General features: G+C 33.5%; 4 protein-coding genes and 3 long non-coding RNA genes across 7 annotated transcripts in view; 2 read left to right on the forward strand and 5 right to left on the reverse strand.

Moving 5' to 3' along the window:
* The window catches only part of LOC123677035 (cyclin-dependent kinase 6), a 75,464-nt gene extending 72,920 nt beyond the window's left edge, over nucleotides 1-2,544 (reverse strand). Inside the window, exons 1-2 of the mRNA XM_045613449.1 lie at nucleotides 2,369-2,544; nucleotides 1,838-2,310 (exon numbers count right to left, since the gene is read on the reverse strand). Of these exons, the coding sequence (XP_045469405.1) occupies nucleotides 1,838-2,310; nucleotides 2,369-2,435 (540 nt within the window). The 5' untranslated portion in view covers nucleotides 2,436-2,544. The remainder of the gene's footprint in view (nucleotides 1-1,837; nucleotides 2,311-2,368) is intronic.
* Nucleotides 2,545-7,850: 5,306 nt separating this feature from the next.
* On the reverse strand, nucleotides 7,851-8,317 carry LOC123677049. The gene is made up of 2 exons (XR_006747045.1): nucleotides 7,940-8,317; nucleotides 7,851-7,881 (listed from the first exon to the last, which is right to left on the reverse strand). It is a non-coding gene; the product is annotated as an uncharacterized LOC123677049 (long non-coding RNA).
* A 336-nt stretch (nucleotides 8,318-8,653) lies between these two features.
* LOC123677053 lies at nucleotides 8,654-9,984 on the forward strand. Its single transcript, XR_006747046.1, has 2 exons — nucleotides 8,654-9,007; nucleotides 9,735-9,984. It is a non-coding gene; the product is annotated as an uncharacterized LOC123677053 (long non-coding RNA).
* A 279-nt stretch (nucleotides 9,985-10,263) lies between these two features.
* Nucleotides 10,264-10,820, forward strand: LOC123677058. The gene is made up of 3 exons (XR_006747048.1): nucleotides 10,264-10,425; nucleotides 10,483-10,647; nucleotides 10,705-10,820. It is a non-coding gene; the product is annotated as an uncharacterized LOC123677058 (long non-coding RNA).
* Nucleotides 10,821-19,315: 8,495 nt separating this feature from the next.
* Nucleotides 19,316-20,941, reverse strand: LOC123670930. The gene has a single exon (XM_045604528.1). It carries the CDS (start codon nucleotides 20,939-20,941, stop codon nucleotides 19,316-19,318), a length of 1,626 nt encoding a protein of 541 aa, XP_045460484.1.
* Nucleotides 20,942-20,992: 51 nt separating this feature from the next.
* On the reverse strand, nucleotides 20,993-21,472 carry LOC123670941. Its single transcript, XM_045604540.1, has one exon. The coding sequence runs from the start codon at nucleotides 21,470-21,472 to the stop codon at nucleotides 20,993-20,995; it is 480 nt and encodes a 159-aa protein (XP_045460496.1).
* A 1-nt stretch (nucleotide 21,473) lies between these two features.
* Nucleotides 21,474-22,760, reverse strand: LOC123670950. Its single transcript, XM_045604549.1, has one exon. The coding sequence runs from the start codon at nucleotides 22,758-22,760 to the stop codon at nucleotides 21,474-21,476; it is 1,287 nt and encodes a 428-aa protein (XP_045460505.1).
* Between the last annotated feature and the right edge of the window lie 3,533 nt (nucleotides 22,761-26,293).

Genomic DNA, 26,293 nt, shown 5'->3' on the forward strand with positions numbered 1-26,293 from the left:
ACTCTCGAATTTTCGTTATTTCAATGCTATCGAATTCCACTTTCGAGATATTTCAATGTTTTCATACATATACATATACATAGGCATCATATTGATTATCCAGTTTTATTGATAATAAATTGGTTTTTTCTTTGAAACTTGGTTTTTTCCATAATAAAAACGAATGGGATGCGATGAAAGGCTCAGTTGACGACTGGCATCCTCTTTAAACAAAAAGCCTTCCAAATATTATTATTATTGTGAAATGAGTCACAAGCCGAACGCTCACAGTTCAGTCAACTATGACCTGGGTATGCTTACGTCACAAGAGAGCACCCAGGCCTTGTAGTCTAGGAGGTATTGCCTCAGGTCCATGGCCATCAATAAACTTTTCTCTCTCTCTCTCTATATTCTTTTGAATGGAGCAATACAAAAATTATCAACTTTAAACAACAAAGCATGTGTAGATGTAATTTCAGTATTAGCAGAGGAAATATAATGTAAACACGTCATCATACATTTCAACGTATGATACAAGAGAACAGATATAAATCTCAGCAGAAACTCTGTCTCCCCATATCGGTGTAGTGACTGGTGTTTGTAAGCCTATACAGAATAAACTGACATATTCATATTGAAGGGCTTCTTCTTCAACCAAAACAAAATTTTCTCTATCCTCTCTCTTCACCTAGTTTGACGACTTTATATTTGAATCCTAAAACTAAACAAAAAAAAGAACCAGAAAGGAGTACTAAATTTTAGTTTCCATTTTATTGATTTAAAGTTAGAGACCCATTCTAAAAAAGAATCTGAAACTGAATGGATAGCTTGGAAACCACCATGAAAATTATAAATTGGACAATTATTCACCAAGTGATCAATGGTTTCTTCTAAACCACACTCACATAGTGGGCTATCAATAGAATGCCATTTGAAGAGTATGTACTATTACAACGACCATGATGAGTCCTAAGTCTATTTAAAATACACCAAATTTTCCTAGGAAGATTGAAACCTAGAACTTTTTCTGAAGGATCAAGGATAAGACTTTAGTTGAAGACGTTTGAACCGATTGAACCAATAATGAGTAGATTCACTGAACTCAACAAGAAATTTTACAACAGGCTAAAGGAAATCACTACAATAACTGAAATATACCAAAGAGAGGAACATCATAACACAAAGAAAATACCCCACACAGACCCTATTTGAGACACTAGCGAACACTGGATAATAACTGCATTATTATAATATTCAGTAACGTGCGATTACACTGTCAAATTCTGTGAATTACCAATGCTTGGTTACGAAAAATAATATCGTTGGTTCAGTTCAAATATACATTCCACAGGTAACAAATACCTCAAGGTCGAGAGTTTGACTCCCCCACAGAGATTCATTGAAATTACAGCAAATTTTTTTTTATGATAATTTTACACTACCATCTGGAATGTTTCGACAGTTGAATTTTAAAATTTTGGTACTCATAGCCCAACCAGTTGTTTTTTTCAATTATGTTGAAGGACTGAAGGAGAAATTAGGGTGTCCGTTATGAAGTACCGTTCGATATTTTTCGATTCTGTTTTCATATTCGTCAATGGTATAAAAAAAAGTATAATCATGAGAATTACCATTTACCATCAATAACCATCAATTCTGAGCAATTTTGGAACATAGTTCTGTATTATAACTGAGAATTATAAGAACAATGAAATTTTCATTTGTCATGTTCTTTCTAGGACTTTCTATTAACTTAACAATATCAATAATAAATATAAATAAAAATATTTCAATGAAATGCTAATGATTCAATTGTCATGAATAATTAAAAATAAAACATAAAAAAATCAGAAATTACCACTGAAGTAAGTTGCATTTCAAAATCATAGGTCTTAGCCAATCCAAAATCTGCAAGTTTAATGTGACCATCATTAGAAACCAACAAATTCTGTGGTTTAAGGTCCCTATGTACAATTCTGTTAGAGTGCAGGAAGTCAACACCATTAAGTATTTCTCGTGACATATCTCTTATAATCATTGTTGGAATTCCTCCCTTACTTACAGCTTTATCTATATAAGCTGAGAGGTCTTGTTCTACATGCTCGAAGACTAGAAACATAATCAATTCTTTATCTTTTTGCTGACCATGGCAAATATCAAATAATCGCACAATATTTGGATGTTCATAACCATCAAGTTGCTTTAATAAGGAAATTTCTCTTAGAGTGTTCTTTGGTATCCCATCTTCTGTAAGAGAAACTACCACTTTTTTAAGAGCCACAATATTACCAGTATTTTTATCCCGAGCTTTATATACTGTACCATAAGCACCTGAAATAATTGTAAAATATGAAAAGTACATTAAATAGAGTTACCACAAAAAGCAAACCTCTGCCTATTGTCAATAATTCTTCATATCCCTTCATATCAGATGGAGTAGTTTGTTTTTCATCCATTATTTAATATTTTATTTTATCAGCTATTGAAAGTTCAAACATTTCCGTATTGAAAATCGGCGATTACTGATCTGAACTGAAACTGACATTTAAATTGAATAATATGAGATGAGCACCACAGAATACTGTTCGTATAAATAATTCACGACCAAAGTAGGGCTGTGCAAAAAGTATCTATCCAAGGAAAAGTATCGGATATTCTACTGAAGTTCGAGTATCGGATACTCTATTCTAAAAACTATGGATACCATTGTGGAGAAGTGGTGGAGAGGGCCTACTATAATACCCAAGAATTTTTCAATGATAACCTGGAATAAAAGATCCATCCAAAAAGTATATCCGTTTTTATTCTCAATCTTTGTTTGTGAAAATAATGTGAACTCTGTATTTTACTTTAACGCCCCCTCGTGTTTTCACTTTTTTGGTATTTTTCATTAAGAATGTGCATTTTACAATGATTATTGATGGTTTTCGATGATGGCAAACAAGTATTTTTGCTGATTGTTGAACGGGATAGGGAGTGAACAGGGGTGCTGGGTGGGTAAGATTTTTAAAAAAAATGTTATGAAAATGGTGATTTCAATGCACGTTTACTTTTAAAAATATCTAACATGTAAAGTTTGATGACGTCATTCTCAAAAACAATTCAAAAAATTCTACAAATTGCATTCAAAAATATTTAAACGTAACCTAAACTAACCATAACCTAACATAACCATAACCTAACATAACCATAACCTAACATAACCATAACCTAACATAACCATAACCTAACATAACCATAACCTAACATAACCATAACCTAACATAACAACAACCAAACCTTATATAACTGCACACCTGTGATTCTGCAATTTTAAAAAATTCTACAATTTTCATTGAAAAAGATTTAAACGTAACCTAACATAACCATAACCTAACCTTACATAACTACACACCTGTAATTCTGCAGTTTGATGACGTTGTTCTCAGAAAAGAAATAATTCAAAAATTAAAAAAAAAATTTTAAGTAAATGTAATTCAGCATAAAAACTATTTCGCAATCATTAATTACCATCAAAAAATAATTCCTAAACCTTAAGTCAGCAACAAAATAAAAGAAGCCCACAACATCAGTTCACCGTCCAAAATTCTACAATTTTTATTCAAAAAGATTTAAACGTAACCTAACATAACCATAACCTAACCTTACATAACTACACACCTGTAATTCTGCAGTTTGATGACGTTGTTCTCAGAAACGAAATAATTCAAAAATAAAAAAAAAATCAAAAGTAAATGTAATTCATCATAAAAACTAGTTCGCAATCATTAATTACCATCAAAAAATAATTCCTAAACCTTAAGTCAGCAACAAAATAAAAGAAGCCCACAACATCAGTTCACCGACCAGCACCAATACAATAATAATGATAGCAAACAAGTATTTTTGCTGATTTGTTGTACGGAATAGGGAGTGAACAGGAGTGCTGGATGGGTAAGAATTTTTGAAGAAACGTTATAAAAATAGTGATTTCTAAGCACGTTTACTCTTAAAAATATCTAACATGTAGAGTTTGATGACGTTATTCTCAAAAACAATTCATTCTATACGAGCAAATTAGTTTTTTTCCCAAACAAATAAATTAAGCAAAATAAAAAAAAAATTAATACCTTATGTCAAAAGATGCTCTGGCATAAAAATCATTTTACGGCATCTAAAAAGATTTCAAAATCCGCAGATACTCTTGACCGGCATTTTTCGCAAAAAGCGTGACACGACAACAGCCCATAAGCTATAAGGAATTGCCGCTCCACAACTTTATTCAAAATCATCTAGTTAAACCCAAAATTCGTGAAAGAACTCTCTTTGCAGACGTTATAGCCACAACTCTTTACTACTGGCTGGAGATCAACCATTGTAATCTGCAAATGATTTGAAAAAAAAATTCAAGCGAACTTTTCAGAAAGAACAATATTTCAAGTTAGAAATGTTCGTAAATTACTTACATTTCACATGATAGCTTCAAAAACACAAATCTTGTTTTCTCGTGAATATATTTCTGGCAATTATAAAAATGGCAATTTACAAAAGAACGTTTCCATGGCAATGATAATATTAAGCGATGGCCAACTCAATATATTTTTTTTATATATATTCATAGAATAACATCAAGCATGGGCGCCCGCAGAAATTTTTCTCAGAGGGGGCAAAATGGAAATTATTGAAAAACGATAACGCATCCATCATTGTCGTATACGATATTAGTATTCCGTTTCTTTCTATTTATGTATTTATATTCATAAGTGGGGGGAGGACTGTGCAAAATGAAAATTATGAAGTTTTCCACTTCAACATTTTTTTAAAACATCAACAACATAGGGTGATGTAAAATAATACGGTAACTCTTTTCAAAACGAGTCACATTCATTGAAACAATTCACAAAATAATAAAATATAAAAAATATGGAGAACGGAATGAAATAATTATTATAATTTCTAATAAATAAAGAAGAATCAACGAGTAACTAGTACGCGCCCTTATCTATCTTGTAGGTAGATCAATGTTGCTCATAGATCTACATTGTAGGTAGATCAATGTTGCCCATAGATCTACTTTGTAGGTAGATCAATGTTGCGCATAGATCTAACTTGAAGGTAGATCAATGTAGCTCATAGATCCGCCTTGCCAGTTACACCTTGTAGGTAGATCTACATTGACCATAGATCCTCATTGTCCATAGATCTGCATTGGCCACAGATGTACACCCTATATGAAATTCATTCGAATACTGCATATCTCCTGTATTATCGATATCGGACTAATATACAACGCACAGTTTGTATGTAAAAAATAAAAATAAAAAATAAATACATATACGCTCGATAAAACTATGTTTATAAAAATAATAAATGAATAATAAATCTTGAAATATACATTGAATGACTCAAACAATAAAGTTTAAAACTTGCTACTAAAATATGATTCAAAATAACACAGAATTGCTCCAGATTGTGAAAACAACAAATAAGTATATAATCAAAATTAACAAATCATAAATTGCAAAAAAACAACTCATAAAAACTATATTAATTCTGAAGACGAAATACTTGATCGCTATACAACATAGTAGGCATATTTTATTCTAAACTAAAATTCAATTCTGCGCAAAATGCTGAAACTATGCTCTATAGTACAAGTAGTACATGGAAATGTAAGGAGAAGAATAAGGCATTCTTTGACAGCAGGAGAAAACTTACATTGTCCGATAAGATCTTCAATTTTTATGTTTTCATCCATTTGTGATTTAGATGAATACTCATTCCAAATGTTCAATTCACTTTCTAAATTTTCAATGTTATACATATTGCCGACCTTAGGAGCGAAAGATTCAATATCTAGTAATTTTTAATTCTGAAATCAAATGATCTAAACATGGGATGAATATAGATTTTTTGAAGTAATCTTCAGCTGAATCTGCTTCATAATTAGATCTGTACATTTGTCTACCGCAAATTCGTGGTTTTCCTATCTCAATATTGAGACTCTGAGCAATAGATGATGCTTTCGAAAAAAATTCTGCGAAGCATAAATCATCTTAGCGATGTTTTCCACATATTTCTATAATTAAATTTATATGACGGTGAAAATCTACAAAATTAATAGAAACACCTTGTAGTATATTTGCTATTGGTTTCAATATATTTGAATATTTACTTGCTACCGTCAAACAAATCACAAAAGTGAAAGAGTTTATTGCAGCCTATGATCAGCTCTTTTTGTTGTTGAAGAATTCATTGAAATTTCTCCAGATTTCATAGCAAAGAGAGTTTTGAATATAGTATTGAAGTTTTCAGCGAAAACTCACAAACATTTATATTTAGCTGACCAACGAGTTTCCTAAATCAAAGGAATATTTGGAATCAGATTTCTTCTTGAGGTATTCTTTCGAAAAAAGACTAGAATGTCATTAACGGTGCCAATGCTATTACGAATTTCAGTTATTTTACTGATGTCATTTATTACTAAATTCATCCTATTGGAGGCACAATGGAAATAAATTGCTTTCTTGTACTTATCTCTTATGATATTTTGAACCCTGATAATTTCACCAGCCATTGTTGAGCATCCATCATAACCTTGTGTTACAAGTTTGTCCAAATTCAAACCAGCTGCGTTGAATAAATGGATCTCTAAATTTTATATCCAGCGTCTACTCTGAATTTCAAAAGATCACTAAAATTTCTTGTTGCTCTCTCGTATAGGCATATCGTGGGTGAGTTCCGCAAAAAACTATTGTTTTTATAATCTGTAAATTTTTTTTTCTATTTTCTGCAACACTTTTTTTACCTTTATCTATTAGACAATAGGAGAGTACATATAAGATGGATTTTTTAAAAAATTGACACGCATGGATTGCGTTCGGTTCCACGATTTTTCTTCACCCAAGGAGTGCTCAACACGCCTAAAAAAGTTTTCAATTCAAAAAATACCTCTGCCGATTATGGATATGTGTATAGTATATTATGGATATATGTATAGTAATTCCATTGAAAACCCGGAAATTGTTGTGAATCCATTACTTTCCTTTTTTCCTTGCCCTTTGGATTGATAAAGTAATATTGAGGGTGTTGTGCTGAAAAATGAGACAATCAAAATCTCAGGGGGGGCAATGGCACCCCCTGCCCCCCCCCTGCAGGCGCCCATGACATCAATCCATAACCAATAAAAGCTATAATGTCAAAATGAAAGCCGAAATTGAAATCCCAATTTTTTTAAATTACGTTGAAAGACATACAGTCATGGTTTCACATTTCAAGGGCTTCCAATGAAGATATATATATTCCCATAAGTGTCGCCCATGAAAGACACCATTGATATAATATGCAGGATCCTTTCAACCGAAGGCAATTTGGACAAATGGCACTTGTTTGCATAAGCGCCAATACTCAATCCGTCAAGCCAGGACAACGGATTGAGGAATTCCCTAAAACAACGAAGGATATGTACCGAGACTCGTGAATTTCCTGAAATAACATCGAAGTCTTTCACCACGATTGATAAGATAAAGTCGCCGAAACTATCCGAGAAAAAAATATCTTAAGAGGGATGATTTTTTGTTAATTTAAAGGTGATTCTCTTGTGAAAATGTGTTGAAACCGTTGGAATTTATTGAATTAGAATGTGTATTATGTGCTAATTTGATGGAGAAAAATATGAACATAGATATTCATAGAAACATAAAAAGAAATTATCAGGCCCGTATTAAGTAAGTGTTAGAAATAGCAATTTTCTTCATCGATTATCTCGAGAACTATTTATTTGCCAGTGCTCTTATTGGAAATATAGCATGAAAACATCATAACGAATCACTATACGAAATATTATCAAAATTGGGGAGGGGGCGTTAAAGTAAAGATTAACCGTATTTTTATCCCGAGCTTTATATACTGTACCATAAGCACCTGAAATAATTGTAAAATATGAAAAGTACATTAAATAGAGTTACCACAAAAAGCAAACCTCTGCCTATTGTCAATAATTCTTCATATCCCTTCATATCAGATGGAGTAGTTTGTTTTTCATCCATTATTTAATATTTTATTTTATCAGCTATTGAAAGTTCAAACATTTCCGTATTGAAAATCGGCGATTACTGATCTGAACTGAAACTGACATTTAAATTGAATAATATGAGATGAGCACCACAGAATACTGTTCGTATAAATAATTCACGACCAAAGTAGGGCTGTGCAAAAAGTATCTATCCAAGGAAAAGTATCGGATATTCTACTGAAGTTCGAGTATCGGATACTCTATTCTAAAAACTATGGATACCATTGTGGAGAAGTGGTGGAGAGGGCCTACTATAATACCCAAGAATTTTTCAATGATAACCTGGAATAAAAGATCCATCCAAAAAGTATATCCGTTTTTATTCTCAATCTTTGTTTGTGAAAATAATGTGAACTCTGTATTTTACTTAGATGTTATATTTTGTTGACTCCCCATGTAAAATTTGATGGATCAATAATTTGTATATTATATTATATATATTAATACATAAATTAAATTAAATTAAATTAGATAGTTGGTTACTCGCCCTGCAAAGGGCATTGGATGTGCGTATGTGGCGGTACCTATTAGAATTATGTGGCAAACTCAGAATTTTTGTGGTCCATCAATAGGATAAGCTAAAACGGACCAAATATTTGGACCCGAAGCTCATGAGCATAGACAAATAAAGAGAAGACTGACGACTGCGTAGAGTCGTTTGAAATGTTGATGCTAGCGACCCGAGGGACAGGGTTAGGAACTAATGTATCGCTATTTCACACAAAAACATATTTCATCCTTATCTGCTGTAAATGATGAAATGTTTTCGGCGTAAATTCCAACCTCTCTTTTGTGTTTCAGTTCTCTCCTGATTCTTATTTTCTTGCAGGTTCAAGTTTGTTAATAATAATAACAATCTTTATTTCAGAAGGTAATCATTTACAAAAAAAGAACAAATGAAACAATGTCAAAAACTCTTTACATAACAAAAACCTTAATTTTAGAGGGTTACAGTTGAATTAAATGATCATGTAGGTATGTATTTTTCGTATTTTTTGAAATTTTCCTGCGTTTGAATATTTGCTGGCAACGCATTGAAGAATCTTAGGCTTATATCTTCTAGTTTTTTCGTATGTATGATAATTATAAATATAAAGCACCTTTTGTCATAACTGATCAGCATTTTATCATATCATATCATGTTGCATCCAAAATTGTCAGGGGTTCAACCACGAGCAAGCACTGTTTTAGACCTCCAACTAGAATTTTTGAATGGGATAAAGCAAATGAAGCTATTCTATCCAGCAAATATTATTATGAGTATGAGTAAAATATGTGGGGACCATATCAGTGAGGACAATTTTTTCAATACACCTAAAACAAGACTTTTACCTTCATCCCTGCCAGATTTTCCAAATTATGCACTGCTTCAAGATCAGAATAATTTAATTAATTGTGTACCGAGTACTAGTTTAACAGATTCAAGTTTAGATAGGATCAGAAATAACCAACCGAATACTGATACTGTTTTCCTTTTTGTGAAGAAAAGACCAGGCATTTTAAATCAAATTAATATCAAGAAAAAGAGTAATTTAACAAAGAGAAATTTTTTTTATTAGTACCTAAATGTCTAAGGGAGCAGTTGTGACGATTTAAGAAAACGGAGCTATATTTTCTCTTCATATTGTTTTATTGCTATCACCTCATATACTTTCAATAAAAGTCTCTTCAGGATCACCATCAATTTTTCACTTTGTTCCAGGTTTCAAAAGGCTTACGTTGGAGTTCTGCCAAAGAATTGAAGATTCCATTCAATCCTTCGATTTTCTGGATATTTGTCAGTAATCACAAAAATAATTATTTTATTGTCAATCTTCAAATGAAATGTTTCCTTCTTTAATATTTAAGTGGTATAATACGATATATATATAATTTGATTCAATTATTTCATTAATTTCTGTTCACAAATATCAATTTGTATAATTATGTGCAATAAAAAGTATGTCAAAATTCGTTGAGTATTATGACTTAACTAAAAATTAAGTTGGATGCAAAATCTCACCGAAATATTGAAAAAACTGTAATTGATATTACAGTTTTTTCACAAATTTCGGTGCTGGTTTTCATTCAAATTGTGAGTTGTTTGGAATTATGAAATAATAAGGGGCCAAATGCGCAGAATCAACATCATTAGTTCCATTCCCTGCCCATAAGGTCGCCACAATCACGCTTATTTATTTTACCGCTGAGTCGTCACTCTTTTCCTCCTTTCTCTATGCTCATGAGTTACAGATACTCCCAAAGATCCTAAATGAAAAGTAACTGTCATGCGCGAGAATGACGAGAATTCCCTTCAAATACGATTTTGACGTTGATGTTATTTTGTTCCAAACGACAACAAAATTTACATTTTCTGTTGTTTCCCATTTTAATTGCAGAGTGGGATGAAACAGGTAGGTATATATGTAGAATTTTTCCAAAATTCGTCTTTAATTGAGCTTTCTTTGTAGATGAAATTTGGTATTATTATATCAACAGCTACAAAAATATACAAAATCTTCTGCAGACCAATTTTTAATATAAACACATTATACAGAACTGAACTAGTGCCAATAAGGAAAAGACTGCAAAAATTTCCAAGGAAACTTCTAAAGGCTACACAACATAGAACTAAAGTGACTATTGATGCGAATATGATAGAAGTTGTTTATTATTATTATATTTATTTGTAGGTTGATCAATTAATGTGATTTGATAATATGAAAGAGAAGTTTGTATGATGAGATTGAATTGAAAGTGCCCTTTTGTTACTATGAATAAGTATTCAAATTAAAGCTTCTTATAATTATTTTATGTGAATTGAGAAATTTATTGTTTGTAATAATGGATTGAACTTTAAGAAATTACATTAAAATATCTAGAAATCGATTTTTAAAAGTACTACTAGCTTGTTTCATATTAAGATTAGTTTGACATTTCACCTTGATAATAATTTCAAACTTTAAATCAATGTGTTATGTGAAGGATCAGGGCAAGAAAAAGATTATTTCAGATTGTAGCATCCCTTATACTATTATATATAGATCATTCAGAAACCACTCATGAATCTCAAAAAAGATTTCTCTTGGGGTTTCAATACAGAAGGGTAATATCATTTAGTGATTATGGTTAACACTCGGACAATAATAAGTATATGATTGATAAAAAAATTGGAGGACCAATTTTGTCACTTGTATCATAATAAATATGAATTAAATATTTCTTTTTTTTTAATAAGAAATCCAAATTGTTAATTTTTAGGTTTTCTTGCACTCTATAATAATATACTGAATAATTTAACGATATGCGCCTTCTAGGCGGCTATTTCTATAATCATTTGTCGGTAAAGAGGTTTCTACATTGGGTATAAAACTTGACGTGAAGAGTAAATAATTGGAGCCAAGTAAAGTAGAAACACTTCGATGTTGAATAGACTGAGTTTATGACCCAGGTTTCGAGCTTGGGATTTTATTGCTTTGGTCGTAACGGGGTTTGTTTATGTTATCGGATTTCGCTCATTCTATTAAGATCGTGAAGGGAAAATGTATGATCTGATTTGCGTTTGAAAAGAAATACTGTGATTGGAGAAAAATAGGTATAAGATTATTTTTTAGTTTTTCGAAAAGAGAATTTTAAATTTAATTAATTGATTATGTAAAAAGCCAAAAGAAAAAGAAAATTTGATTTAAAAAAACTATTCTGTTTTTTGTGAAAATCTCATTTGTTTTGTGATAGGACGTGAATGTTTAATTTATGAATATACATTGTGACGGCGACTTTCTTCCGATTGTTGATTGTTTACTATTTCCCTTCTATATTACCTCGGGCGCCAATTGCGATAGGTTTTATAAGGTCGCAATTCCTTACGTCGCTCACTATTATCGACCCTGGGTAGCCTTTAAACAGTTGGAGAAGGGTTCGATTCAATCTAAGGTAAGAGCGATTGACCAGTGGTGATTTATTTCGCTGAATGGCAGTAAATGTCTATGAGATAAATAAAAGACACCCTGACGAAACACTCTATATTTAACAATATCTGTTCCCTTATGTACAACACCAAATTATATACAATACTATCCTATATATACAATAATGCAAAAGGCTACTAAACACCAAAAGCAAATATTTACAATGCAACACGGTACGGAACGAGAACTAAGCGAGGTGAGCAGGTGGCGTATATCAAGCAGCATAAATGAGTAAGCGATGAGCAGGTAAATTGAGCAATGATAAAAACGGTTAAGTGCGGACAAGCGTGTAAAGCATGCAGATTGGCGTGTGAAATGCAGTCTAATAAGTCAGATGTGACTACCTATCCTGTGTTCCGTACGGTCCGGTTCGATACCTCTTTATTAGAAACAGCAAGCCTGAACAATATCTTCGAATCAGGTCTTGTATCGGCGCATCCACCAAAAATTGATATTAAGTCAGACTGGGCAGGGTGACTCACCGAAATGACCACGGTGATCCGTGAATCGGAAATAAGCGACCCCGCTCCACAAGATAAGGAATTCTGTCTGGTGGTCCCAAATAAGAGTTGCTCGCAATAAGGGACCCGATACACAGATTCCACCTGAGAAAGTTGGGTCTTAGAAACAGATGTCAATCAGGGTATTTCTCGACGCATCCACCAAAAATAAATCTAAGAAATAAATTTCGTTCGGGGTATACGCTGGCGCATCCACCAATTCTAGACTCGAGTCAGACCGGACAGGGTAATCTGCCGAAAAGGCTGCTGTGATCCGGAGATCGGAATTAAGCGACCCCTCTCCCCAAGATAAGGAGTTTTGCCTGGTAATTCCAAATAAGAGTTGCTCGCAATAAGGAACCGTACAGACAAACTCCACCTGAGAAAGAAAGATCTAAGAAATAAATTTCGTTCGAGGTATACTTTGGCGCATCCACCAATTCTAGACTCGAGTCAGACAAGACAGGGTAGTTCGCCGAAAAGGCTGCTGTGATCTGGAGATCGGAATTAAGCGACCCCTCTCCCCAAGATAAGGAGTTCTGCCTGGTAGTTCCAAATAAGAGTTGCTCGCAATAAGGAACCGGACAGACAAACTCCACTTGAGAAAGAAAGATCTGAGAAATAAATTTCGCTCAGGGTATACTTCGGCGCATCCACCAATTCACGACTCGAGTCAGACGGGACAGGGTAATTAGCCCTAAACACCGCGGTGATCCGGAGATCGGAAATTAGCGACCCCTCTCCTCAAGATAAGGAGTTCTGCCTGGTAGTTTCAAATAAGAGTTGCTCGCAATAAGGAACCGGACAGACAAACTCCAACTGAGAAAGAAAGATCTAAGAAATAAATTTCACTCAGGGTATACTTCGGCGCATCCACCAATTCACGACTCGAGTCAGACCGGACAGGGTAATTAGCCCAAAACACCGCGGTGATCCGGAGATCGGAAATTAGCGACCCCTCTCCTCAAGATAAGGAGTTCTGCCTGGTAGTTTCAAATAAGAGTTGCTCGCAATAAGGAACCGGACAGACAAACTCCACTTGAGAAAGAAAGATCAAAGAAATAAATTTCACTTACGGTATACCTCGGCGCATCCACCAATTAACGACTCGAGTCGGACCAGACAGGGTAATCAACCTTAAAGACCGCAGTGATCCGGAGATCGGAAATAAACGACCCCTCTCCCCAAGATAAGGAGTTTTGCCTGGTAGTTCCAAATAAGAGTTGCTCGCAATAAGGAACCGAACAGACAAACTCCACTTGAGAAAGAAAAATCTAAGAAATAAAATAAATTACAAATAAATCACACTCGGAAAGTATCGATGGAACACAGGAAAGTCACCGATAATACAGACAGGAATAAAACGGTTCTTACCAATCCTAAGAATTTCCCACTTCACTACACGAACTCAAATTCTTTTCGTGTACGGGCTAAGTGTCAAATTCACGAATATAAAATACGGCACTAAAACGTCCAACGTTCAAAAGAAAAATTACAAACTAAAAATTAAACTCTAAATTGTTACTCAAGAAAATCCGCTCAATAACGCCGACAGGAGTAAATCGGAAAATATCTTGATACTTCGAAGACACCGGCAAGAATCATTGGAAAAATATCTTTCTACTTCGAAGACACCGACCAGAATAATCCTCCTTTTCCGAAATACCTCACTTGTAATGTCGGTTGGAAGGGGAAAATTTCGAGACTCAAAATCGGCGGTATGCCTATGAAAAACAAACGACAACATGTAAAAAAGAACATATTGATGAGATAACGTCTGTAGCGGTGTCGCACGGAAGTTTTTATACATAGGCTGATATTTTGAATTGCATCGTTATATTTTCATGAAATAAATAAATCAGAAATTATTCCAAATGAAAATTTCTGAATTGGACGAAAAATACCTTCACTGCTCTCAATTAAAATTTTATTTTCACCTACTCATATGACTGGTAGAATAATGATGGAATTCTAAACCTGGGGCAAATTATACTGGGTGATTCTAATAAAATAATTATTGAATTCTAAACCTGGGGTAAATTATACTAGGTGTTTCTAGTAAAATAATTATTGAATTCTCAACCTGGGCTAAATTATACCGGGTGGTTCTAGTAACGAATTTCACTTCGTTACAACATATAAGACTTTTTCAGCTGAATATTTGATTCAAATTATATCGAATTTTGGTTTGCAAAGAGATTTTTCATGAAAAATAAAATTATAAAATTCCATATAAGTTTCCCCTCTCAGATCGGCGTTAAGCATTGAATACTATTCCATTCCTCGGAAGGTTTCCAATCAATGAAGTTGAAGTACACCAAGCTATGAAATTTTAACAAGATTTATTTTTCAAATTCTTATACAGGATAACAAAAGACGTCAACATTAAAAGTTCTTATAACTAAAGGAACGGAATTTCTTCAATGTAGAAATGGCTGGTAAAACAACGTTTTTCCTACGCAAAAATTTATACGTAGCAGGTCCCTTATAATATATGCTAAGAGCCGTTTTCTTCTCATCAGTCGTCCACAATTTCCGTTTTTGAGATTTGAATTGCATTGCAACTATAGTTCTTGAAAATTCTGGCAAAAGTGTTGTATCTGGCTGCATTTTTCTTGAAACCTGGAGTTTCTTTATTCTTTTTTTAGCTTCAGTCACTTGGGTTTTCAGATTGTTGTTTTTTTTCCTCGATTTTTGTAGTTTTTCTTTCAACGATTTGATTTCTTCTTCCATACTTTTCTTCCTTTTTCCGTCCTCAAACTCATCAATAGATGGAAGATCTACCAGATCTGAAATGTAAGAGCTATCTGCAGAAACATTATTTGTTTCTGGTGAAGATGAAAGATGAAGGAAAACAGAAATCTCTATTTTGGGGGAGGTAAACCTTCGTAGGGTTTGATGTTGTTTTGCGGGAATTTCCGATATTGCTTGTATTGATCTGATTAAAAGTATTTTCAGTTTCTTCAGAATACCTCGAATTTGGTCAATGAGGAAATACATAGTTTTTTTGTATTCGTGAGAAATGAGTTTGTTTTCAATTGCTTATGAGAATGCGGATTAGAATGCTCTCGATTGAGTTCTGGCAAAACGAATTTAATATACAAACAATATTTTTGTAATCGTCTGAAATATGGGTATTTTATTATGTGAATACAACAAAATATTGAAAAAATCCTTCTTTCAAAGAAATTGAAATATCTGATAAAATTGTGGAATAATTTCTTGGGGAGATATATAATCAGCAAACATTAAACTTTCGATTACTACTTGCTTCGTTTTTTTAATCGGTAAAAGGGGAAATAAGCATTTCGTATCAATGATTTTCTCGTTCAGTGTACACATAACAAATATGGTATACACTGTTGAAAATAATTTCTCGCTCGTTATTTCCAAGTATATCGAGTTTGATTACGGAGCTCCGAATTAAAATTATATAATGAAAATTAATTAATTTGAAATGTAACACCCTACACCATTATATGGTAATTGGGCTTTTTGATAATATATATAGATATTATATATTTTTATTATGGGAAATGGCTTTCCGTGAATTTGGCTGAATTTTTGATATGTTGTAGTTCTGAACTGATGAACTGATCAGAAAAGTCCCTAGTCACAAAGCTCAAAAATGGAGAGTTTTCGAGATATGGAGCTTTGAAAATGGATTTTTTGCAATTTTTGGGGTTTTTGCTCATCAATCGGGGAGCTCTTATTTCTGGTTTTGATGGAATTTGGATGTTCGGCGGTCAGAATCCGACTGAGAAATGATCTTTCTTGGTTATATCAGGCACCGCCATCGATAATTTTTCATACACTGCTCCACATTGGCTATGAAATGAGATACAAAATCCAAGATCTTCCATACATCTTTTCATGCCACAAGATGACGCCAGAATAATTAACATGACCGAGAAACGACATATTGTGAGACTTTTTTAAGAGAGGCCATAAAAACTGAATCCTCATATATCTGATGTCCAATATATTAGCCGAAATGTTCATAACCAGGCATCGCGAGCTGTAATGGGTGAAAATGGGAAAATCATAATCATATATCCTCAGGGATAACAATTGTGATCACTATTGATGTCATTTACATATAATATGTGATTTGTTTCTCACAAATCTCGATAACCTGACAATGGGGTGCCAAGACATTTTCCTCAGAATGTCTCGAAATTGATGATAGCATCTCACACACAAACGAATCCGTGAAAATGTCTGCAATTTTGATGCAATATAGTACTATACGGGTAGAATATAGAAGTCCAAGTGTTGGAAGCTAACTATGAATGGAACTTCCGATATTAACCCACGAATTCTTGAAAATAATTTTTTTTTTCTATGAACTTTTTGAACTTCACACATACGAATGAATACTATCTAATAATATGATCGTTGGCAAAATGAATGAGTAGATCATTTATCCGAAGAACAAAAAATATTCAACTTCAGGTTGTCATCTACAAGAATTGTAGTTGAGAATGCTTTTGGTTTACTGAAAAATAGATTCAGAAGACTAAAGTTTTTTGAAAATTTAGAAATAAATTCAATTGTGACAAGGATGGAAGTTTAAAGGCAAAAACATTGGTTTTCTGAACTGATTGTATGTGTTTCCTTGTGGTGATTACTGATTTTTAAACAATTTACTGAGTGTTTGTTGGTGTTCTGGTGCTTATTTTAGTACTAATGAACAATTTTAAGTATCTCTGCTTCGTGTGTAGCTTATAATTGTGTTGTTATATCCAAAAGAGGGTTGGACGTGACATTTCATAGGTAAGAAAACAAGAGGGGAGTTATCGTTCGTTTTTATTGAATATTTTCACAGGTTTCCGAGAAATTGAATTGAATGGGTGATGGAAATATGGAGTAAAGACAAAAAACCTTGTTGGGGATTTATAAAGAAAATTTTAGTGGACTGTATTTAGAGTTAAATCTTATCCCAACACAGTACGAAAACGAAAAGGACAAGTGAAACCAAAGTAATAATAAAATAATATTCTTACCTAGTTATGGGTCTTGCAGCAGTCCTCAGCTTCCAGAAGCAGATTGATTGAGCTCAACAAACTGAACCAGAAGTGGTAGATCCTTTATGATTGACAAGCTGGAAAATTATTAATTCGACCCCACTTATCCTTAGGAATGTCACAGAGTACGCCACTGGTGACAACTTTATTTCTCAAACGGAGTCTTTTGATTTAATATTTATGAAACAGAAACTCTGTATTTCTGATATACACAACTTCGATTGTCAGCGAACAATGCGTTGAAAATGCGATATTTTCCGAAATTGGTGTACGTAAATTAGAACAATAATTATTAATTATTTGGTAGCAGAATGGAAACAATCAAATCTTTCGTATAACACGTAAAGAATGATACTGACTGATATGGAACAACATGTGCGCTAAGCGGCAGAGATCACAGCTGTTTTAAAATCGCGATAAATACTGCATTTAAATTCATTCGAAATTTAATAACTTGAATTTGAAGACTGAAAAGTTTTGAGAAAACTGAACTGAAAAAAAAAGAACGTTCACTTGGCGTGAACATAACCGCCCACCTAAAATTTACCTAATTTTACAGACAAACGACATACAAGAAGAAACAATGGAAACGATGAAATTAAATACCTTATTACCTTAAAGGTTGAGTGGCCCCAATTTTGTCAGCGCTCTCGTATATTGACCAGTTGCGGTCTTAACAGATGCTACACGAATTATACCATCAGGCCCTGGATATAATTTCAATATACGCCCGATAGGCCAAGAGGCAGGACTTGATTCAACGCCCTTTATAAGGACTAAATCTCCTTCAGATGGACAAACATTTTCTGAATGCCATTTATTGCGTTGAAGCATGGTATGTAAATAGTCGCTTGACCACTTTTTCCAAAACTGTATAAATTAATAATTAATTGAAAATTAATTTAATCAATTAATAAAAAATAATTTTTTATATTGTTCCCAACGATTGAGAGGAGTTTTGAACTCGTCATAGGACAACTCGGGATTAGATAAGAGGGGGGCACCTATCAGGAAATGTCCTGGAGTAAGAAAATCGACAGACTCAGGGGGGTCTGTAGATAATGGACATATCGGTCTACTGTTTAGTACAGCTTCAATACGAGCAAAAATTGTTGCCAATTCCTCAAATGTACAGGCAGTTGTGCCCAACATTTTGAAAAGCCACCGAAATGAGGAGCATATGGGGGGATGAATTTCCATTTAATGGATTTAGATGCTAATTTTTCGGAAATATCTGAATTATTTTGACCTAAAAAGTGACTAACTTCAGAAATATAACGCGCAGAACCTACACAATTTTTACCGTTATCTGACCTAATCTCTTGGGGTAAATCTCTTCTTGCAATAAATCTATCCAAGGTTGATAGAAATGCCTCTACATTGAGAGATGACACGAGTTCTAAATGAACTGCTTTAGTTGAAAAGCATACAAATAAGGCAAGATATGCTTTCAACATAGTTGGTTTACGTGAATTATTTGACCGATAGGAAAATGGTCCGGCGAAATCCACACCTACCTTACTGAATGGTCGTGCAATATTCACTCTTTGTGACGGTAGAGGAGCCATTAAAGGTTGATAAGTAGCACCACGAAATCTAGTGCAAGTGATGCATTTTCTGATGCATTCTCGCACCAAACTTCTGAGAGACAAAACCCAATAACTTTGCCGAATCAAACTCATAGTCGTGTTCGGACCTGAATGTAGAGAAACCAAATGAAAATGGTTGCAAATTAATCGAGATAATACACACTTTTTTGGAAGGAGAATAGGGTGCTTTGCATTCTCAGATAAACAAGAATACTGTAGCCTACCGCCCACCCTGATCAATCCCGGCAGAGTCGATATAAGGACTCAAGTTTCGAAAAGATTTTTCAATTGATTTTTTTTGTGATAAACTCTGACTCAATTGATCAAAGTGGTGATTTTGAGTAATCAAAATAATGGAATGTAGAGCTTCTTTGAGCTCAGCTTGTGAAAGTGGACCAGACAAACGTGTTTTCGAGTTCAGACAATTATAAGTGAATCTCCTAACGTAAGCAAATACTCTTTTCAGCCTATTCAAACTCGAAAAAGTATCCAAAACATTTATAAATTGGTTAGTTGTAGGTTTGGTTGCAATTGCAACATGAAGACTTGGTTTCAACTCAGGTAATAAGCAAGTTTCAATGTCAGAATTGACAAAGGGTGTTGGCCAATCAATAACAGGCATCGACAGAAATTCAGGACCATGAAACCAAAATTTTTGAATTTCCGGGTTCATGAACTGTTGAGGGGTGAGACCTCGTGAAGGCAAATCGACGGGGTTGGAATCCGTTTGGATATGATGCCATGAAGCACCCGGAACATAATCGTTTAATGCGACTACTCGATTTGCAACAAACGTTTTGAGCCTATGAGGCGGGGTTTTTATCCATGAAAGGACAATTTGAGAGTCGGAAAATAAACGAACCTCAGAAATTGGCACTGGAAATACATTTTCTAAAATAACCTTGACCAGTTTGATCAACAAGACTGCAGCAGATAGTTCCAGTCGAGGAATAGACAAAGTTTTCAATGGAGCCACTTTGGTTTTTGCAATCCAAAGATGGGCGTATATGTGATTCTTGAATTTCACGGATATGTATATAGTGGCTGCGTAAGCTTTCTCGGAAGCATCACAAAATCCCGCTAATATAACGCTACTTTCAGGTGCAGAAATAATTGACCGTGGAATTTTAATATTTGACAGCAACTGAATTTCACTCACTATTCTCGACCAGTCACCATGACAAGCATCTGACAAGGGGTCATCCCAATCATGTTTTTCCGACCATAATTTTTGTATTAAAAGCTTCATTGAAATTACAATAGGTGATAAAAAGCCCACTGGATCGAATATACGTGCAATGTAGGATAAAATTGAACGTTTACTTGGTTTTTCATTGAATTCATTTACATTAAAAATGAAAGAATCTATTGCTGGAATCCAACTCAAACCCAAAATTTTTATTCCCATGCTATCATCGTTAAAATCTAACTTAGCCTCAATATGATCAGGGGGCAGGTCATTCAAAATATCGAGACAGTTGCTCGAAAACTTTTTCAAAGAAAATCCGCCTTTCTTCAACATTTCCTGAAGCTCATCACGCAGTTCGATAGCTTCCTGAACATTAAAGGCACCGGTTAAAATGTCATCGACATATAAATCATCATCTAAGACTTTAGATGCTCTAGGAAAATCCTTTCCCTCGTCAAATACGAGTTGTTTCAACACTCGTAAAGCCAAGAACGCCGAAGGTTTCAAACCATAAGTGACGGTGTTCAATTCGAATTCTGTTACAGGCTGATCTGGGTATGAACGCCAATATATATGTTGAAATTTGCGGTCTGAAGGACATACTAGAATTTGTCTGTACATTTTCTCTATATCTGCACAAATTACTATAGGATACATTCTGAATGAAAGTAAAATTATTTGAATATCTTTCTGTAATTTGGGACCTCCCTACAACATATCATTCAACGATTTACCCAAACTATCTAAATCTGAGGCGTTAAATACAACTCGCAGCTTCGTGGTTGAGCTAGAGTCTTTACGAACAACATGATGCGGTATCACATAACTATTGGAAGTTTTGGCACGTGACATATGATTCAATTTCAAATATTCTGACATGAAGTCGTTATATAAATTCAAGGAAGCTTCGTCTTTCATCAATCGATTTTCGAGAGAGAAGTAAGATTTCAATGATCTTTTTGAATTAAGAGAAAGCACTGGATTTGGATTATCCAACTTGAATGGTAATGACACTACATAGCGACCACTTTCGTCACGAAAATGAGTAGATACGAAATGTTTTTCCACGTAATCATCTACAGGATCTATAATATTAGTTTCTCCAACTTCTTCCAACGACCAAAATTTTTGCATCTGTTCGCTGAGATCAGATTGAGTCAAAAGTACCGACTTCTTAGAGGAACACATTTCATTTATGGTACCTATGATTATCCAACCAAAAAATGTACCTATTTACGGCAGTAGGATATCCAGGAGACGAAATACGACCGTCACGTTCAAAAACGATAGAATAAGTATCAGCACCTAGGAGAATATCTATGGGTTGAGAAATATGAAATGTTTTGTCAGCCAAATTCAAGTGCTCGAAATGTTTCATTATTTCCTGTGACAAAGGGGCAGAAGGTATATTGTTGGTAATTTCAGGTAACACAACAGCGTGTACTTGTAAGTACTCCAATCCCGTTCTGGGATACAACTTGCAATCTATCAAACCTAATGGTTGCGCATTGGTTTGACCAATACCAGAAATAGACATATTGATTGAATTAATTTTTAAACCCAATTTTTTCACTAGTTTCTGACTGATAGCAGAAATTTGAGACCCTGGATCTAACACAGCTCTAACTTGGAGCTTTGTACCGTCAGCAGATTCAATTCTAGCTTGAACAGTACCAAGAAGCACTTGTCCAACACAAATAGACTTTTTATTGATATGATATGAATTGATAATTTCATTGGGGGCAGCAGATTCAGATTCCGAAACTTTACTTTCAATTTGGAGGCTGTTATTGTTCGGGATGTCAGATAGATTATCTGATTGATTGACAGATTGATTATCTGGATGGAGGCTAGTATGGTGACGAGTTGATTTGCATATTCTACATGAATTTTTGGAAGCACAGTATTTAAAATTGTGAAGTCCAAGACAGTTGAAGCAACGTTTGCAGTTTTTTAAATAATCAAATTTAGCTTGCCTCGACATTTTTATATAAGATGGACATGCAAACAGAGGATGTGTATCATTACATTTTGGGCAATGAAGAATTCTTGAGTTCACTGAACGAGATGGTCTATTGAGGGAATGATCCTGAGAAGAACCAGCAGAACTTGCTAGCAAAACATTTCTTGTTTTATTTTTAAAAGAGTGAAATGAACTTGAACCAGTTGATTTATTTGAAGATTTAGAAGAGTTCTGTTCGCAAAACTCCTGAGCTTTGAGTTGTTTTGTGACAAAATCTATCAAAGTCTTATATTCAGGAATATCAGACGAGCCCAATTGGCTTTCAAATGCTTTTCTAGTATAATGATCAACGTTACGTAATGCTAGTGAAAACAAAAGAAAATCTGATAAATCTTTTATGTTCAGTGCTTTTATTGCATTAACTGAAGTTTGATGACAATTCAAGAATTCTTTGAGATGTGTTACAGAATTATTTGTTGAAGCCTTGAAATTCAATATTTCTTTTAGGTACATAGTCGCCAACATTCTTGGATTTTGATAACGTGACTTCAAGCTTTCATATGCCAATTCATAATTTTCATTTGATAACTGCAGTCCTGATATAACTGCGAGTGACTCATTCCTTAAATAAGATTTTAATAATTGAAATTTTTGTATTGGCGCTAAACTTTTATTTTCATGGACCAGAGAATTGAAAAGTTGAAAGAATTCTGGCCATTCTGAACTTTCACCTGAGAAAGGGCGAATATTTATTTTCGGTAGCAGAAGTGATTCAAAATTTGAAACCTGTGTTTTAGACGCTTGGTTTGACGCTGATTGTTGTTGTTTTAATGAAAAAAATAAAGCCCTGATGTGAGCTACTATCTCAGCAAACGCCAACTCCGACTGAGCCGTTTCAACACGTTCAGTTGCTGATAATTCGGAATTAATTTCCATCATTTCCTCCTGTATACATTCAAATTTTGCTTCGCACGCAAGTATTTTCTCCTGGTACGCTTGTAATTCAAAAATATTTGAAAAATCGTAACCTTCAATTTTTTTCCATATTCCGGTTACAATAGAAAATACATTGGCTCTTTTATCGACCAATTTATTCAATGAGGCATTACCTGTATCAGTTTTAGGTGGCATTGTTGTAAATAAACGAACAAAGAAAGAGAATTGATTAAATTGAAACAGATGTGAACTCTGAGAAAGATTACTTTCCAGCTATGGTGAATGTTGCCAGATTGTAATATATGGATACTTATAAAAAACTGTTTTGATGGCCGAAAAAAAAAAGAAATTTGAAATGGAGTTACTGAAAATTTAGATTGAGATATTGAAATTGGACGCAATCCGGCTCGAAGGACCAAATTATGCTGGGGATTTATAAAGAAAATTTTAGTGGACTGTATTTAGAGTTAAATCTTATCCCAACACAGTACGAAAACGAAAAGGACAAGTGAAACCAAAGTAATAATAAAATAATATTCTTACCTAGAAGTGGGTGAACTTAAGTTATGGATCTTGCAGCAGTCCTCAGCTTCCAGAAGCAGATTGATTGAGCTTAACAAACTGAACCAGAAGTGGTAGATCCTTTATGATTGACAAGCTGGAAAATTATTTATTCGACCCCACTTATCCTTAGGAATGTCACAGAGTACGCCACTGGTGACAACTTTATTTCTCAAACGGAGTCTTTTGATTTAATGTTTATGGAACAGAAACACTGTATTTCTGATATACACAACTTCGATTGTCAGCGAACAATGCGTTGAAAATGCGATATTTTCCGAAATTTGTGTACGTAAATTAAAACAATAATTATTAATTATTTGGTAGCAGAATGGAAACAATCAAATCTTTCGTATAACACGTAAAGAATGATACTGACTGATATGGAACAACATGTGCGCTAAGCGGCAGAGACCACAGCTGTTTTAAAATCGCGATAAATACTGCATTTAAATTCATTCGAAATTTAATAACTTGAATTTGAAAACTGAAAAGTTTTGAGAAAACTGAACTGAAAAAAAAAGAACGTTCACTTGGCGTGAACAACCTTCTGCCACAACCGTAATATGTAGTGATCACTTCAAAACAGAGGACTATTTTGTCAATCCCTCTATGGAACCAAAGTTTTGAAGGAAGGAGCCATACAATTATGATATTGAGAACATGTGTTACTAAAATAATAATGAATACTAAATAGCAAATTCCTGCCATTCGTAGATACGGAGTTATGAATTTTTGACCATGTTATTCCAGTTTCGAACCCCTGATTCCAATCTCTTCGTCAGATGTTAATCATAACTTGTTTATATTGATATTTATTATTTGTTTTATTTTTTATATGTGCTTGCATATTTGATGATGAAAGGTAATATAATAAAACCATGTTTAAAATTTGCAGTACTTTTTTAAACCGTTAGAGTAGAGAAAGATATATACTTTTCGAACGTAATGCTGAATTTGTCCTTTGATAGGAAAAATATGGCACTTTCATTCCCAATTACACTCACTATTCTATTTCCTCAGTCTATTTCTAAAAATATTAGGGCTATTTTTTCAGAAGATAAAATATATAAAATTTTAAAAAATTCATTAATTTTCTGTTGTGTCTCTACTTTTCACAAATTTTGAATTTCCTAAAGCTCAGTTACACTTGTAGTGTTACATTATATCGAATATAAATTTAATTATCTATAATATTATTCCATAGAAGCAAGAGGTATCTCAAAAGCAATAATTAATAAGTCTTTTGTTAGAAATGATTTTAGATTCATGATTTTATAATAAAGATAAACATTCTCAATATTAAGAGGAATTGAAGATATAATTGATAATTCATGAAGCAATTGTTCTGGAAAAAGTTTTCTATAGCTTATAATACCATGTTGTAATAAAATGAAATCATTGACATAATTTTCAAGAGTATTCAATACTTCATCAGTCATTTCTATAAGTAACAATAAATGATTGGCGATATGAGTTTCGATTTCAAAAGATTCTTTCATTCTCTCTACTTGTTTTGAATAAACGTAGAATGCTTTCAAATTATTATTGAGAATTTCGATATTTACGAAAAGAACTGTTGAAATTAGAAATAGTTGAAGATAAAATGGAAATTTGATGTTGCATTAATACTTTAGTTTGTTTATTGTTATTAATTAATTCCTTTATCGAATCTGAATAAAATTTAGCATCATTTGAATCAGGGGTACAGATAAACCATTTCATTGCTGTGCCAACTCCATTTAAAATACCGCGTTTCTTCCTTTGAGAAGATATTTGATGAGAAATTGTTTTGTATAATTGTTTGATAAGATTCATTTTTGTTTTAACATGATTTAATTGATTTTTACAGTCACTTGAAATGTGATCAGCCATTGCAATTTCACATATATTTGAGGAAGCCGTGTAATAAAGAGAAATGTGTTCTACTTGAAATTTAATGTTTGGATAAATTATGATATGTTAGAAGTGTAAATCGATTGAAATTTGCGCTTTTCCTAGATAATGAAATAACAGACCCGAGGAAGAATCAATAGAGGATATTTTATATTTATTTTGATGTGTTTGGATTGGGGCTAGGAATATGAATACAAGGAGGAGAAGAACCGTTGTCTTCATTTTCATCTGAAATGACATAAGGTTTTAATTGATTAAAATGATAGGTTTTCAATTTTGTTCTACTTATTCTTAAAGAGGCCGTTTGGTTATCAAGAATTTGTTCTATTTTATAAGGACCTTTATAGTTTGGATTGAGTTTTTTATTCGTGGCTTTTGAATGATTATCATATAATAATACTAGATCTCCTTCATTAAAAGCATATGTTCGATTATGTGTGTTGGCAAAAACGATAGCTCTTAAGCTGAGAGATAAAATGGACTGTATTTGAAAAGCGATGGTATCAGAAGTCTTACCTGGATGGTGTAGTTCCAAATATTCAAGGGTGATAGAGGGTGATTTGATTCTTCCTCAAGTCTATAGTAACTCAAAGTTGAATTCCTATTGTGCACAGCAGCACAGCACTTTCACTAGTTTCAGCGAAAACTACAAT

This window comes from Harmonia axyridis, chromosome 1 (genome assembly GCF_914767665.1).
Source record: "Harmonia axyridis chromosome 1, icHarAxyr1.1, whole genome shotgun sequence".
NCBI classification, from domain to species: domain Eukaryota; kingdom Metazoa; phylum Arthropoda; class Insecta; order Coleoptera; family Coccinellidae; genus Harmonia; species Harmonia axyridis.